Source organism: Oryctolagus cuniculus, chromosome 17 (genome assembly GCF_051225735.1).
Source record: "Oryctolagus cuniculus isolate XC-2025 breed Fujian yellow rabbit chromosome 17, ASM5122573v1, whole genome shotgun sequence".
Lineage (NCBI taxonomy): Eukaryota > Metazoa > Chordata > Mammalia > Lagomorpha > Leporidae > Oryctolagus > Oryctolagus cuniculus.
The window spans coordinates 34,032,632-34,046,398 of record NC_142883.1 but is presented as its reverse complement, the minus strand read 5'-3'; the positions used below and the strand labels follow the sequence as shown (position 1 = coordinate 34,046,398).

The following is a 13,767-nucleotide window of genomic DNA, read 5'->3' as shown; positions in this document are numbered from 1 at the left end:
GTTTCCTGCTAACTCATACCCTAGGAGGCAGCAGGTGATGGCTCAAGTAGTTGGATTCCTGGCCCCCAAGTGGGAGATCTGGACCCTGTTCCCAGATTTAGCCTGGCCTGCCTGTGGCCATTACAGGCATCCGGGGAGTGCTAGAGAAGATGGGAGCTGTCTCTTAGTAAACAAATTTTTAAAAATTTGTACATATAAGAAACTATAGAGAAAACCACAAAGTAGAATCCAGCAGTATACATGTCAGGATTCAAGAAAAAATATATATAAATGAATTTTAAAAAGTCAAATCAGAAACCATGTACTTTTATAATTGAAAGCAAAAAGCCGGAACACAAATTACCTTTTCAAAATTTGCTTTAAAATCAAATACTTGGGGCTGTCATTGTGGCACAGTTGGGTTAAGCTGCTGCCTGCAATGCTGGTACCCCATATGAGTGTCAGTTTGAGTCCTGGTTGCTCTACTTCCAATCCGGCTCCCTGCTAATGTGCTTGGGAAAGCAGCAGAGGATGGTCCAAGTACTTAGGCCCCTGCCACTCACAAAAGAGACTCAAAAAGAGTTCTAGACTTCTGGCTTCAGCCTTGTCCAGCCCTGGCCATTGCAGCCTTTTTGGAAATGAATCAGCAGATGGAAGATCTCTGTCTTTGCCTCTAAGTCTGCCTTTCATTTGTTTATTTTTTCTTTAATCCTTATTTTTTCATCTTTTAACTCTGCCTTTCAAATAAATAAATCTTTAAAAATAAAGTATTTCCACATTGTAAGCACAAAAAAAAGCTTCTCAAACACTTTAATGATACAATTAGTGCAATTATATACTACTCAAAGCTCCAAAAGGTCAGTCAGTGTAACATTTCAAACATTTCCAGAAGTGCTTTTCATAGCCATAGCTACATTTGGTTTTGGAGAAACCAATGTGGAAATCAATATATACTGAATGCATTTTAACATTTGCTTATATTAAGGTGTCCAACTTTAGCTTACACCTGGCAGGATGGAGTATATTAATTTGAAGTCAGACATTGAGAAACAAAGCCCCTGCAGTAAAAAGCAAGGGTCATAAAAGTAGAAAAAAAGGTCAGATCAGGCTGTGGCCCTTCTCATTTTGTAACAGACATCTGAGAGTTTAACAATAGTACAGTCAAGTCATTAAGCTTCATGTTCCAAATGTCCTCTTGCTGAGGTCTGTGATGGGCAAAAATGTAAATTACTTTTATTGTACAGAAAAAAAGGGGGCCATTTTGCTAACTTACCCTCTTCCATGTGTGTTCCTGCTATTAGGTGAAGATGCTGAATGCACGCAGTAGCAAGCTCTACCACTCTATCAACCATAAAACTTCCCTCTGTATCAATAAAAACTGCTTCACCTGCTACTCCTCCAAAACATTCTGGTATCTGCACATCCACTGCCAGCTGCATGCTGTTAAGACAATTACATCAAATGACCAAATCTTTATCATGATCATCAAACTCCAGATAATTATTATTTAGTATTGCTAAAATAAATGAATGAAAATATTTTTATACTCTTCAGAGTAACAGACAGCTGTTTCTCCATGGCCCCAGATATTCTCATATATGAATATGCTTGGAGTAAGGTGGAGATATGCCTATAAAAGCACAATTATGCGCGGCTCACTAGGCTAATCCTCCACCTAGCGGCGCCGGCACACCGGGTTCTAGTCCCGGTCGGGGCGCCGGATTCTGTCCCGGTTGCCCCTCTTCCAGGCCAGCCCTCTGCTGTGGCCAGGGAGTGCAGTGGAGGATGGCCCAGGTGCTTGGGCCCTGCACCCCATGGGAGACCAGGAAAAGCACCTGGCTCCTGGCTCCTGCCATCGGATCAGTGCGGTGCGCCGGCCGCAGCGCGCCGGCCGCGGCGGCCATTGGAAGGTGAACCAACGGCAAAGGAAGACCTTTCTCTCTGTCTCTCTCTCTCTCTCACTGTCCACTCTGCCTGTCAAAAAAAAAAAAAAAAGGCACAATTATGGACTTTTTAATGGTTTTTACAGCTTCTGGTCCTTTCTTATTATACATTAATTTACTTTCAAACAATTGACTTTCAACTATATTTTAAGAAGTGAATAAAGTAAAAGACTGCACATTTATCCTAATGACCATACTACAAAGTTTCAAGGAAATATTTTCTATAAGATAATTACATCAATTTATCAAGATGGGGTACTGATGTAACACAAATGGTAAACTGATTTTTGCTTGAAACACTCACACAGGAGCATGTACGTGCCTTTTTTGGTCTCCCAATAGTAAACCCACAGAACAACTGTCTTAATCAATGTTTATTAAGCCCACCCTTCAGAGGGGAACATTTTATTTTACCATAATTGTGTTTTTCCAACACCTGGTGCACCACAAATTTCTGTTGTTTTCATTAAGGGTATTCCACCCCCAAGAATATTATCTACTGCTGAACAGAAGGTAATTATGAAGCTCTGGGTATGCTCCTGTTCAAGAAGTTCCAATGCTGTACACTTCTTGCCTGACTCAGATGTACCAGCATATCTTGGTTTATTTGTAGGACATTCTCTTCTTATAATTTGCAGAGTTTCTAAGGCTTCCTCTTTAGATATCCCAACTTCTGAAATGAAAATAAGAAAAAAATCCTGACTTTAGAAATTTAAAATAGTCTAACACATAATGGGTTTTACTAATCTTGATTTTTAGATAACACTGATGCTATGAGTAGAGTAGAAAGAACCCGTAAAAATCTAACATCTTGGGGCAGTGTTGTGAAGTAGCTGGTTAAGCCATTACCTGTGATGGCATTCCACATGGATGCCAATTCAAGTCCCAGTTGCTGCACTTCTGATCCAGCTTCCAGCTAATGCAGCTGGGAAAGCAGTGAGAGATGGCCCAGGTGCTTGGGCCCCTGCATCCTTGTGGGAGACCTGGAAGAAGCTCCTGGCTTTTGGCTTTAGCCTGGCCCAGCCTTGGTCATGGTAATCATTCAGGGAGTGAACCAGTGGATGGAAAATATTTTTTTTCTCTCTCCCTCTTTCTTTCTCTAATTCCACCTTTCAAAGAAATAAATCTTGAAAAAAAGTAACATCTTAACTATCTACTATTAACTTTTTACTTCTTCATTTCAATAAAGGCATCTGTTTTATTAGTCATTACATAAATATTTATTATCTCAGAAACAAAATTAAAAGAAGTTATAGCTGAGTACCCACAAGAGCATCTCAGAAGTAGAAACAGGTAGGTATTTGGCATGGTGGTTAAGAGACCTGCGTTCCAGTTCAGAGTGCCTGGTTTCAAGTCTGGGCTCTACTCCCTATTCCAGCTTCTGATTAATGTGCACCCTGGGAGGTGGTGGTGATGGCTTAAGTACTTGGGTCTTTGTCACCCTCATGGAAGACCTAGACTGAGTTCCTAGTCCTTGTTTCAGCCTGACCCAGGCCCCGCTATTGAGGGTATTTGGGGAGTGAACCAGAAGATGGAAGCACTCTGTCTCTCTGCCTTTCAAATAAAATGAAAATAAAGGACATAGAAGTAAATTGTACTTTCACTGTCTCTTATGAAGCCACTACTATCTTGCTCTCATAAAATATACACATGCTTTTTCAAACAAGGATGAATGACTTCTTTAACGTCCTAAAACAAAGTATAACTTTAAGAAGTACATGTCAGGACCAGTGCTGTGGCGTAGCGGATGAAGTTGCCACCTGCTGTGCCGGCATTCCCCTACAGACAGACGCCTGTTCAAGTCCTGGCTGCTACACTTCTGGTCCAGCTCTCTGCTATAGCCTGGGAAAGCAGTAGAAGATGGCCAGGTCCTTGGTCCCCTGCGCCCTCGTAGGAGACCTGGAAGAAGGTCCTGGCTCCTGGCTTCAGATGAGCGCAGCTCCGGCCGTTGTGGCCAGCACCAGCAGATAGAGGACCTCTCTGTCTCTCTCTCCCTCTCTGCCCCTCCTTCTCTCTCCGTGTAACTCTGACTTTCAAATAAATAAATAAATCTTAAAAAAAAAAAAAAAGTACATGTCAGCATTGTGGCATAGCAGGCAAAACTGCCTGCAATGCCAACATCCCACATGGGTGCCAGTTCAAGACCCAGCTGCTCCACTTCTGATCCAGCTCCCTGATAATGGCTTAGGAAAGCCATTTGGGGAGCGAACCAGCAGATGGTACGTGCTCTCTTTCTCTCTCTGTAACTCTGCCTTTCAAAAAAAAAAAAAAAAAAAAAAAAAAAAAAAAAAAAAAAAAAGTAGTGGGGCTAGCAGTGTAGAAGATATTTAAATTCCCTTCAGAAAAATGGACAGTGTTGGGGTAATATGGACAAAACTAGGACACATCTCCTGCAGTCAGAGCAGTTCCTTCTATTTTGAAGGTACAAAGCGTATTTCAGTCACTTCCATCTAAGAGTCCCGTCTTGGGGCCAGCGCTGTGGCCTAGCAGGTAAAGCTGCCACCTACAGTGCTGGCATCTGTATGGGCGCCGGTTCAAGCCCCAGATGCTCCACTTCCAATCCAGCTCTCTGCTATGGCCCGGGAAAGCAATGAAAGATGGCCCAACTGCTTGGGCCCCTGCAACCACGTAGGAGACGTGGAAGAAGCTCAACTCCGGCCTTTGTAGCCTACTGGGGAGTGATCCAGTGGATGGAAGACTTCTCTTTCTCTCTCCTCTCTCCCTCTGCCTCTCTGTAACTCTGCCTTTCAAATAAATAAATAAATCTTAAAAAAAAAAAAAAAAAGGGCAGGGAGTTGGAGCAGCAGAGCATTAAGGACTTGAACTGATGTTCTAACAATGCAAGCAGTGGCTCAACCCACTGTGTCACAACACTGTGCCTCCCTGCCTTGTATTATTCAAAAGAACTTTTCATGGAAACATTGATATAAAAATTTCATTTCATGGCGGGGGCCGACATCGTGGCACAGCAGGTTAAGCCTCCACCTGAGATGCCAACATCCTATAAGTGCACTGGGTTAAGTCCAGGCTGCTCCACTTCTGATCTAGCTCCAGCTCCCTGCTAATGAACCTGGGAAAGCAGCAGAAGACAGCCAAAGTGTTTAGGTCCTTACCACCCACTTGGAAGACCAGGATGGAATTCCAGGCTCCTGGCTCTGGCAAGGCCCAGCCCTAGCCATTGCAGCCATTTGGAGAGTGAACCAGCAGATAGAAGATCTCTGTCTCTCCCTTTCTCTCTGTTACTCTTTCAAAAAAAAATTTTTTTTAAATAAACTCCTAAATCACTCCAAACTTTTAATGAGAACAATTATTCAACGCACAAAATTTTTTTAAAGATTTTATTCATTTTATTTGAGAGGTAGAGTTACAGACAGTGAGAGGGAGAGACAGAAAGGTCTTCCTTCTGAGGTTCACTCCCTGAATAGCTGCAATGGCTGGAGCTGCGCCAATCCAAAGCCAGGAGCCAGGTGCTCCTTCCAGGTCTCCCACGTTGGTGCAGGGGCCCAAGGACCTGGGCCATCTTCTACTGCTTTCCCAGGCCATAGCAGAGAGCTGGATTGGAAATGGAGCAGCTGGGACCAGAACTGGTGTCCATATGGGATGCTGGCGCCGCAGGCAGAGGATTAACCTACTGTGCCATGGCACCGGCCCCAATGCAAATATTTTTAACAATATATTTATTCTCCTCAACTACATGGTTTCATTTCTATTTGACAATGTGGAGTGAAAACAGAAAAGATGCTACAGAAACAAACAATGGTGAGTCTGGCATCATATGTCAGTTTGATAAATCAGTGACTGACTTAAGTATATGAACTATAATTTTGGTAGTAAGAAAAGTTTTTTCTGAAGACGACGCGGTAGCATTAGGTGCGGAGCGTGTTTGCGCCGGCTCCTGCTCCTGACTCACCGCTGTTCGCTCTCGCCGAGGAACAAGTCGGTCAGGAAGCCGCGCCGCAGCCATGGCTTTTAAAGACACCGGAAAGACGCCCGTGGAACCAGAGGTGGCCATTCACCGAATTAGGATCACCCTGACCAGCCGCAACGTCAAGTCCCTGGAGAAGGTGTGTGCTGACTTGATCAGAGGAGCAAAGGAGAAGAATCTGAAAGTGAAAGGACCTGTTCGGATGCCTACCAAGACACTGCGAATCACTACAAGAAAAACCCCTTGTGGTGAAGGTTCTAAGACATGGGACCGCTTCCAGATGCGAATCCATAAACGGCTCATTGACTTGCACAGCCCTTCTGAGACTGTGAAACAGATCACTTCCATCAGCATTGAGCCGGGAGTGGAAGTTGAAGTCACCATTGCAGATGCCTAAGCCAACCGACTGTTTTAATAAATTGACTACCACTTGTAAAAAAAAAAAAAGAAAAGAAAAGAAAAGGTAACGGTGGGGCCAGAGTGGTAACACAGCAGGTTAAGCCACCACCTGAGACACCTGCATCCCAAATTGGAGTCCCTGAGTTTGAGTCCAGCTCAGCTTCCAATTCTGCTTCCTGCTTATGCACATCTTGGGAGGTGGCCAGTGATGGCTCAAGTACTTGGGCCCCTGCCACCCACATAAGAGATTCAGACTGAATCCAGGTTACTGACTTCAGCCTGGCCCAGTACTGACTGATGAAAGTGTTTGAGGAGTGAACCAATAGTTGGAATAACTCACTTTTAAAAAAAATTATTTTTGGCCAGCGCTGCAGCTCACTTGGCTAATCCTCAGCCTGCGGCGCCGGCACCCCAGGTTCTAGTCCTGGTTGGGGCGCCAGATTCTGTCCCGGTTGCTCCTCTTCCAGTCCAGCTCTCTGCTCTGGCCCGGCAAGGCAGTAGAGGATGGCCTAAGTGCTTGGGCCGTGCACCCACACGGGAAACCAAGAGGAAACACCTGGCTCCTGGCTTCAGATCGACTCAGCTCTCCGGCCGTAGCAGCCATTTGGGGGGTGAACCAACGGAAGGAAGACCTTTCTCTCTGTCTCTCTCTCTCTCACTGTGTGACTCTGCCTGTCAAAAAAAATTTTTTACTTGAGTTAGAAAGAAATCTGTCTGCTGGTTCACTCCCAAAATGGCCACAACAGCTGGGGCTGTGCCAGGCCAAAGCCAGGAGCTTCATTTGGTCTCCCATGTGGGTGCAGGGGCCCAAACACTTGGGCCATCTTCCACTGCTTTCCCAGGCACATTAGCAGGGGGCTAAATTGTTAAGTGGAGTAGCCAAGTCTGGAACTGGTGACCATAGGGAATGCTGGCATCTCAAGCTGTGGCCTAACCTACTATGCCACAATGCCAGCCTCCTCTCTTTTTCAAATAAAGTTGATGCCCAAGAAAAAGCACGTTTAAGTCAGATTGTTCACATTGTAAATCCTGACTGCACCACTTACTATGTTAAATTTTTGTACCTCACATTTTTTTCTTTTGTAAAATAAAAATGAAAACAATGCATGTAAAAGTCTCGGTAAGGGGCCAGCATTGTGGCACAGTAGGTTAAAGCATCCACCTGCGGCACCAGCATCCCATTTGGGCACTGGTTCTAGTCCCAGCTGCTCCTCTTCCAATCTCTGCTATGGCCTGGGAAGGCAGCAGAGGATGGCCCAGGTGCTTAGGCCCCTGCATCCACAGGAGAGACCCAAAAGAGGCTCCAGGCTTCAGATCAGCCCAGCTCCAGCCATTGTGGCCATTTGGGGAGTAAATCAGTGGATGGAAGACCTCTCTGTGTCTCCTCTCTGTAACTCTGCTTCTCAAGTAAATATTTAAAAAAAAAAGGCTTGGTAAATACCAAGGTCATCCAAAACAATCAATAATTGCTAGTAATTATTACTGGGTCTCTCATTTCTTCTTCGGAAACCCTATTTATTGAAAGAAAAAGAGCCCATCAAACTTTAGGGGACACAGTCTGTGGTATGACTACTTAAATAGTTAAGGTTGGGTCTACAAGTTATTGTTCAGTGGTAAACTGAAACCTTATCTCCCACTGTTAAGGGCATTAGCTTAAAAGTCTGTTTCATCTTCTTCCATGGAGATGCGCAGGTCTGGACATCCCATATTGCAATATGCACAGCGAGAGCACTACAGGATGCAGTGGTTCCCTCCAATACATGCAACCACGGCGCTCGGAATATAAGGTTTTAGTCTTTTCAGTGAATTATATAAGGGGTGTCTTCTTTCTACTTCTTTTCTCATTCAGTGGCTCTACCTACACGAATCCTACATGTCTCAAAGAATTCGCATCCTTGGAATTTTGGAGCGGAGAATAAGATTAGGTAGTCTTTCTAGTTTCCCGTTCTGTCTCCACTAGTTCCTAACCTAGTTATGAAAAGTCATTTAACCTCTTCAAAACAAGAGACCGGCTCTCATCTGCATATTGCACAAAATCCTAGTAAAAGCGTTCTTTTGGGCATGAGAGAATCCTCAACGCATCCAGGAGGCACTAACACAAAGAAAGCAGCCACAATTCGTGTGACCATTCAGACAACTGTTAAGCGGGGTCAAGAAACTGTTTCTCGGCCTAAACGCGGCCGTGAGAGGCGGCGGGACGCGGCGACGGAGCCTGGGCTGAATCAGCCTTGCAGGCGGGAGCGCCCCGCCGCGGGCGGCTCCGACGGCGGCCAGCGCGTCGCCACCGGCCCTCAGCAGTTACCTTTGCTGAGCTCGGAAGGCTTCACTTCCAGGAGCTCCTCAGCCGTCTGGAAGCCCGCAGTCACCAGCTTCACGCGCACCGCCGGCGACAGCGGAAAACTCGCTAAATCCCGCTGCATTTCAAGACACGGCCCCTCAGCGCACGCAGGGTGGGGCTGTACTTCGGACCGCCGAAACTCTCGCGCCCAGAGACGGGCGTGCGTGTGACGTCACACGCAACGCGCGGAGGGGGCGTGGTCTGCGGCCTGGCCGCATGCGGGCCTGGCCTTCGCGGCCGTGTGAAGTTGTGTTAACGTTCGCATCGGCGGCATTTCCACTGCGATTCCTCCAAATCTCGTGTGTGGTTTCCTCATCAGATGTATATTGTGACTTAAAAATGGATTTAGACCGTAGGGTGGACAGCCAGGCCCAGAGGGCTCTGCACACAACATTTCCTCACCTTCGCCCTGGCCTGTCTCATGGAAGGCTAGGTCATTTTATAGAAATGATCTCCCCGAATGGGAGCAGTGGGAAAATGAGGGTACACTGACCGGTAACTGGACGTTTGGAATGGGAAGTCCAGGAAACAGCCATAGAAAGACTAACCAGTGTGCCATTAGGGTGCAAGTCTCTTGGCTCTTCTCGCCAGCCGTCCACACCCCCGCACCTGCCCCCCCAGACTTCCCGCCCTCGCAAAGGATTGTGGGCCAGCCCCCCACAGCCGCTGGGGAAAACGCTCGGCGTCCGGGCCCCTCACCCACCCGCCGACGCCTTCCCGCGAGTCGGGCCTGGCGTTTGGGGGTTTCTGAGTCTGTTAGAGCTTCACGGCCTGCCTAGTTCAAGAAGATAGCTGGAAAAGTAAGCACGTAATGAGCCCGGGGTTTCTGGGGTTCGGAGAGGGAGGGGCTGGCCTGTACTGGAACACGCCTGTTCCGTGACGGAGTTGGCTGTGGAAATGGCCACTTGGAAAACACAGAACTCTGGGGAAAATAGAAGGAAATTTGAAAGATGCCTTGTAAGGGTCTCTCCTTGTCCAGGAAGCACGGCTGGCTTTTTCAGTGGAGTAACCTGTACCCTACTTGTTGCCTGGATTCCTCACCCTGACTTTACTTGTCGGCTTAAAGGACCTCCTGAAATATTGTAAATCAGGGCCCTTCAAGTTCTTAGGAGCTAAAGAAGGAAACAGCTTATGCGGAGCACATGAACAAATCCTATACACGTAAATGCTCCTAGGCATTCCGCCGGAACAGAGCTCGGGCCTCAAGGCCCAGAACAGTTTTTCTCAAAGCCAAAATTCAAACCTAGTATCGTTTTTTTATTACCCTGAGCTGCCTCCAGACGGTGAGCCCCTCCTAAGGGGCGCGGCGGGGCAGAGGCAGGGGGACTGACGGCAGGAGAGCCTGCTCAGTTTGTACCCAGTGTAGGAGACCCCAGAAAGGCTGCCAGACTGGTCCAAATGCGGCTTGGCGCTCAGAGCATTGCCGTACTTCTAATATGATCTATGCCTGGGCACTCACTGGGCATTAATTAAGTGTTGTCCTCCAGGAAATTCATGCTTATGCTTACAATGCAACCTGGTTCCTGGGTGAAGAAAATTTGGTGTTACCACATTCAGCGATAGCTTTTCTGTTAGCTTGGTCATGCTCAGTGGGATTGGTCATATTTAGAATTTTATTTCATCAGCGGTGGAGACTTAAGAAACTTGTGGATTCTGCCATCAGCTATACAGTTAGGTGCTAATAACCTTCTCTGGTCCTTGAGTTGCCTGTACCGACTACCATGTCCAAGATAATTCTTAAAGTTTCTTTGATGCAGTTTGCTCAGCTTTCAAACTGACATCCAGGTTTATGAAGCTAGGCACCTGAAACTAAGCAAAGCTAGGGGATAAATATGGAATGTGCACCTTCCTGTATTGTCTGTTTTCTTCAGATTTCTTTAGAGAGGGAAGGGTTGAATTATTTAACTGGTGAGTCATTTAAAACATTGTCTATTAAGTAAGCATTAACGTACTGTGGAGTAAAATGTAAACATTAAAAGTTTTCAAATAGTCATAAGCTGGATAATTTAAAGCTGCTCAGAAATGTTTTTATTGTCTTTTTTTTAAAGATTTATTTTGGCCGGTGCTGCAGCTCAATAGGCTAATCCTCTGCCTGCAGCGCTGACACACCGAGTTCTAGTCCTGGTCGGGGCGCCAGATTCTGTCCCGGTTGCTCCTCTACCTGTCCAGCTCTCTGCTGTGGTCCGGGAGTGCAGTGGAGGATGGCCCAAGTCCTTGAGCCCTGCACCCCATGGGAGACCAGGAGAAGTACCTGGCTCCTGCCTTCGGATCAGCCCGGTGCGCTGGCCGCGGCAGCCGTTGGAGGGTGAACCAACAGCAAAAAGGAAGACCTTTCTCTCTGTCTCTCTCTCTCACTGTCCACTCTGCCTGTCAAAAAAAAAAAAAAGAAGAAGAAAGAAAGAAAAAGAAAAAAGATTTATTTTATTTATTTGAAAGAGTTACAGAGAAAGGTAGAGAGAGAGAGAGAGAGAGGTCTTCCATCCACTGGTTCACCCCCCAATTGGCTGCAATGGCCGTAGCTGCGCCAATCCAAAGCCAGGAGCCAGGAGCTTCCTCCGGGTCTCCCAGGTGGGTGCAGGGGCCCAAGGAATTGAACTATTTTTCTACTGCTTTCCCAGGCCGTAGCAGAGAGCTGGATCGGAAGAGAAGCAGCCAGGACTAGAATCGGCACCCATATGGGATACCAGGCTTCAGGCCAGGATGTTAACCTTTGTACCACAGCGCTGGCCCCTGTCTTTTGCAATTTGAGGTTAGGGTCAGCCCTGTGACACAGCTTCACTTTTGATCCAGCTTCCTGCTAATGCACCTGGGAAAGAGGTAGATGATGGTCCAAGTACATGGGCCACTGCCACCCAATTGGGAGACCTTGAGGGAGTTCCAGGCTCCTGGCTTCAGTTGTGCTCAGCCCTGGCTGTTTAAAATTATTTTGAGTTGCCTGGCACTGTGGCATGGAGGGTGAGGCTGCCACCTGTAGTACCTGCATCCTTTATGGGTGCCTGTTCAAGTCCCGGCTGCTCCACTTCCAATCCAGCTCTCTGCTATGGCCTGGGAAAATAGTAGAAGATGGCCCAGGTCCGTGGGCCCCTGTACCCACTTGGGAGACCCAGAAGAAGCTCCTGGCTTCAGATGGGCTGAGCTCTGACCATTGCGGCCATTTTGGAGAGTGAACCAGCAAATGGAAGATGTTTCTCTTTGTCTCTCTGCCTCTGCTTCTCTGTCGCTCTGACTTTCGAGTAAATAAATAAATCTTAAAAAAAAAAAAAACAAAACTTATTTTGAAAAACAGAGTGACAGAGAGGGAGAGAAAGAGAGATATCTTCCATATGCTGATTCTCTCTCCAGATGGCCACAATGGCCAGCACTGGGCCAGGCTGAAGCCAGGAGCTTCATCCGGTCTCCCGCATGGGTGACTGACAGAAGCCCAAACACTTGGGCCATCTTCCACTGCTTTTCTCAGGCCATTAGCAGGGACTTGGATCTGAAATGGAACAGCTGGGACAGGAACACGGGTATACATGTGATACTGGTGTCACAGGCAATGGGTTTTACCTCCTATGCCACAACACCAGATGTGATAAATAAAAATATCTAAAAATAATTCAAAAAATAAACAGGCCGGCACCGCGGCTTACTAGTCTAATTCTCCTCCTGGGGCGCTGGCACCCCGGGTTCTAGTCCCAGTCGGGGCGCAGGATTCTGTCCTGGTTGTTCCTCTTCCAGTCCAGCTCTCTGCTGAGGCCCGGGAAGGCAGTGGAGGATGGCCCAAGTGCTTGGGCCCTGCACCCGCGTGGGAGACCAGGAGAAGCACCTGGCTCCTGGCTTCGGATCGGCGCAGCGCGCCAGCCGTAGCGGCCATTTGGGGGGTGAACCAACGGCAAAAGGAAGACTTCTCTCTCTCTCTCTCTCTCTCTCTCTCTCTCTTTCTTTCTCTTTCTCTTTCTCTTTCTCTTTCTCTTTCTCTTTCTCTCTCACTGTCTAACTCTGCCTGTCAAAAAAAGAAAAAGAAAAAGAAAAAAATTTAAATAAACAAACAACTCCATGGGGCCAGCATTGTGGTACAGTGGGTTAAGCTGCCACTTGCAAGGCCAGCATCTCATGTCAGAGTGCCATCCTATATCAGAAGGCCAGCCCAAGTCCTGACTACTCTGTTCCCAATCCAGCTTCCTGCTAATGCACCAGGGAAAGCAGCAGATGATGACCCAAGGACTTGGGTCCCTGCCACCTATGTGTAAGACCCGGATGGAGTTCCTGGTTCATGGCTTTGGCCTGGCCCAGACCTGGCTGTTTCAGCCATTTGGGGTGGGAACCAGCAAATGGAAGATCCCTCTCTCTCTCTCTTTCTCTCTGTGCCTTTCAAATAAATAAATCTTTAAAAGAAAAAACAACCTCCACGGCAGGTGTTTGGTCTAGCAGTTAAGATGTTCATTAGGACACTGGTGTTCCAACTGAAGTTAACTGAATTCTAGTCCTGACTCTGCTCCCAATTCCAGTTTCTTGATAATGTACACCCCAGGAGGCAGCAGGTTATGGCTCAAGTGGCATGGTCCTTGCCATCCATATGGGCGATCTGAACTACTTCCCAGCTCCCAGCTATTGCAGACATTTGGGAAGTGAACCAGCAGTGAGAGCACACACACTCCCTCTGGCTTTATGTGTCTCTGCTTCTCAAGTAAAAAGTAAAATAATTTTTTAAACATTTATTTTTCATTTATTTGAAAGACAGAGTTACAGAGAGTGGTAGAGACAGAGAGAGAGGTCTTCCATCCACTAGCTCACTCCCCAAACGGCCACAACAGCCAAAGCTGAGCTGATCTGAGCTAGGAGCCAGGAGCCCCTTCCGGGTCTCCCACACCGGTGCAGGGGCCCAACCAAGCACTTGGGCCATCTTTCACTGCCTTCCCAGGTGTATCATCAAGGACCTGGATCAGAAATGGGGCAGTCGGGACTTGAAACCAGCGCCCATATGGGATGATAGCACTGCAGGCTGGGGCATCAACAAGATGAGCCACAGGATTGGCCCCAAATAAATTTTTTTTAATTAAGAAAACTCATTTCTTACTCTTAGTTCCTGGCAACCACCATTATAGTTTATGTTTCAATGACTTTGATTACACTTGATACCTCATATAAGTGGAATGTATAGAATCCATCCTTTTTGTGATTGGGCTTATTTGACTTAACAT

At 46.9% G+C, this 13,767-nt stretch overlaps 3 protein-coding genes across 48 annotated transcripts in view; 2 read left to right on the top strand and 1 right to left on the bottom strand.

Annotated features, from left to right (window-relative positions):
• RAD51C (RAD51 paralog C) overlaps positions 1-8,798 on the bottom strand; it is a 42,562-nt gene extending 33,764 nt beyond the window's left edge. For 23 of the 40 annotated variants that reach the window (XM_008271210.5, XM_070060985.2, XM_008271207.5 and 20 more), the window contains exons 1-3: positions 8,549-8,798; positions 2,337-2,595; positions 1,253-1,419 (exon numbers count right to left, since the gene is read on the bottom strand). In XM_008271210.5, coding sequence (XP_008269432.1) covers positions 1,253-1,419; positions 2,337-2,595; positions 8,549-8,666 — 544 coding nt within the window. In that variant the 5' untranslated portion in view covers positions 8,667-8,798. Of the gene's footprint in view, positions 1-1,252; positions 1,420-2,336; positions 2,596-5,832; positions 5,973-8,548 lie in introns of those variants that run through there. The other 17 variants (XM_089317285.1, XM_089317282.1, XM_089317292.1 and 14 more) reach the window with 5 other exon arrangements.
• LOC100354063 (small ribosomal subunit protein uS10) lies at positions 5,885-6,311 on the top strand. The gene has a single exon (XM_002719262.6). It carries the CDS (start codon positions 5,885-5,887, stop codon positions 6,242-6,244), a length of 360 nt encoding a protein of 119 aa, XP_002719308.4. The 3' UTR covers positions 6,245-6,311.
• Positions 8,799-9,252: 454 nt separating the features above from the next.
• TEX14 (testis expressed 14, intercellular bridge forming factor) overlaps positions 9,253-13,767 on the top strand; it is a 140,088-nt gene continuing 135,573 nt past the window's right edge. For all 7 annotated transcript variants that reach the window (XM_089317254.1, XM_051824767.3, XM_070060968.2 and 4 more), the window contains exon 1: positions 9,253-9,384. The gene's annotated coding sequence lies outside the window, so the exon portion shown is untranslated. The remainder of the gene's footprint in view (positions 9,385-13,767) is intronic.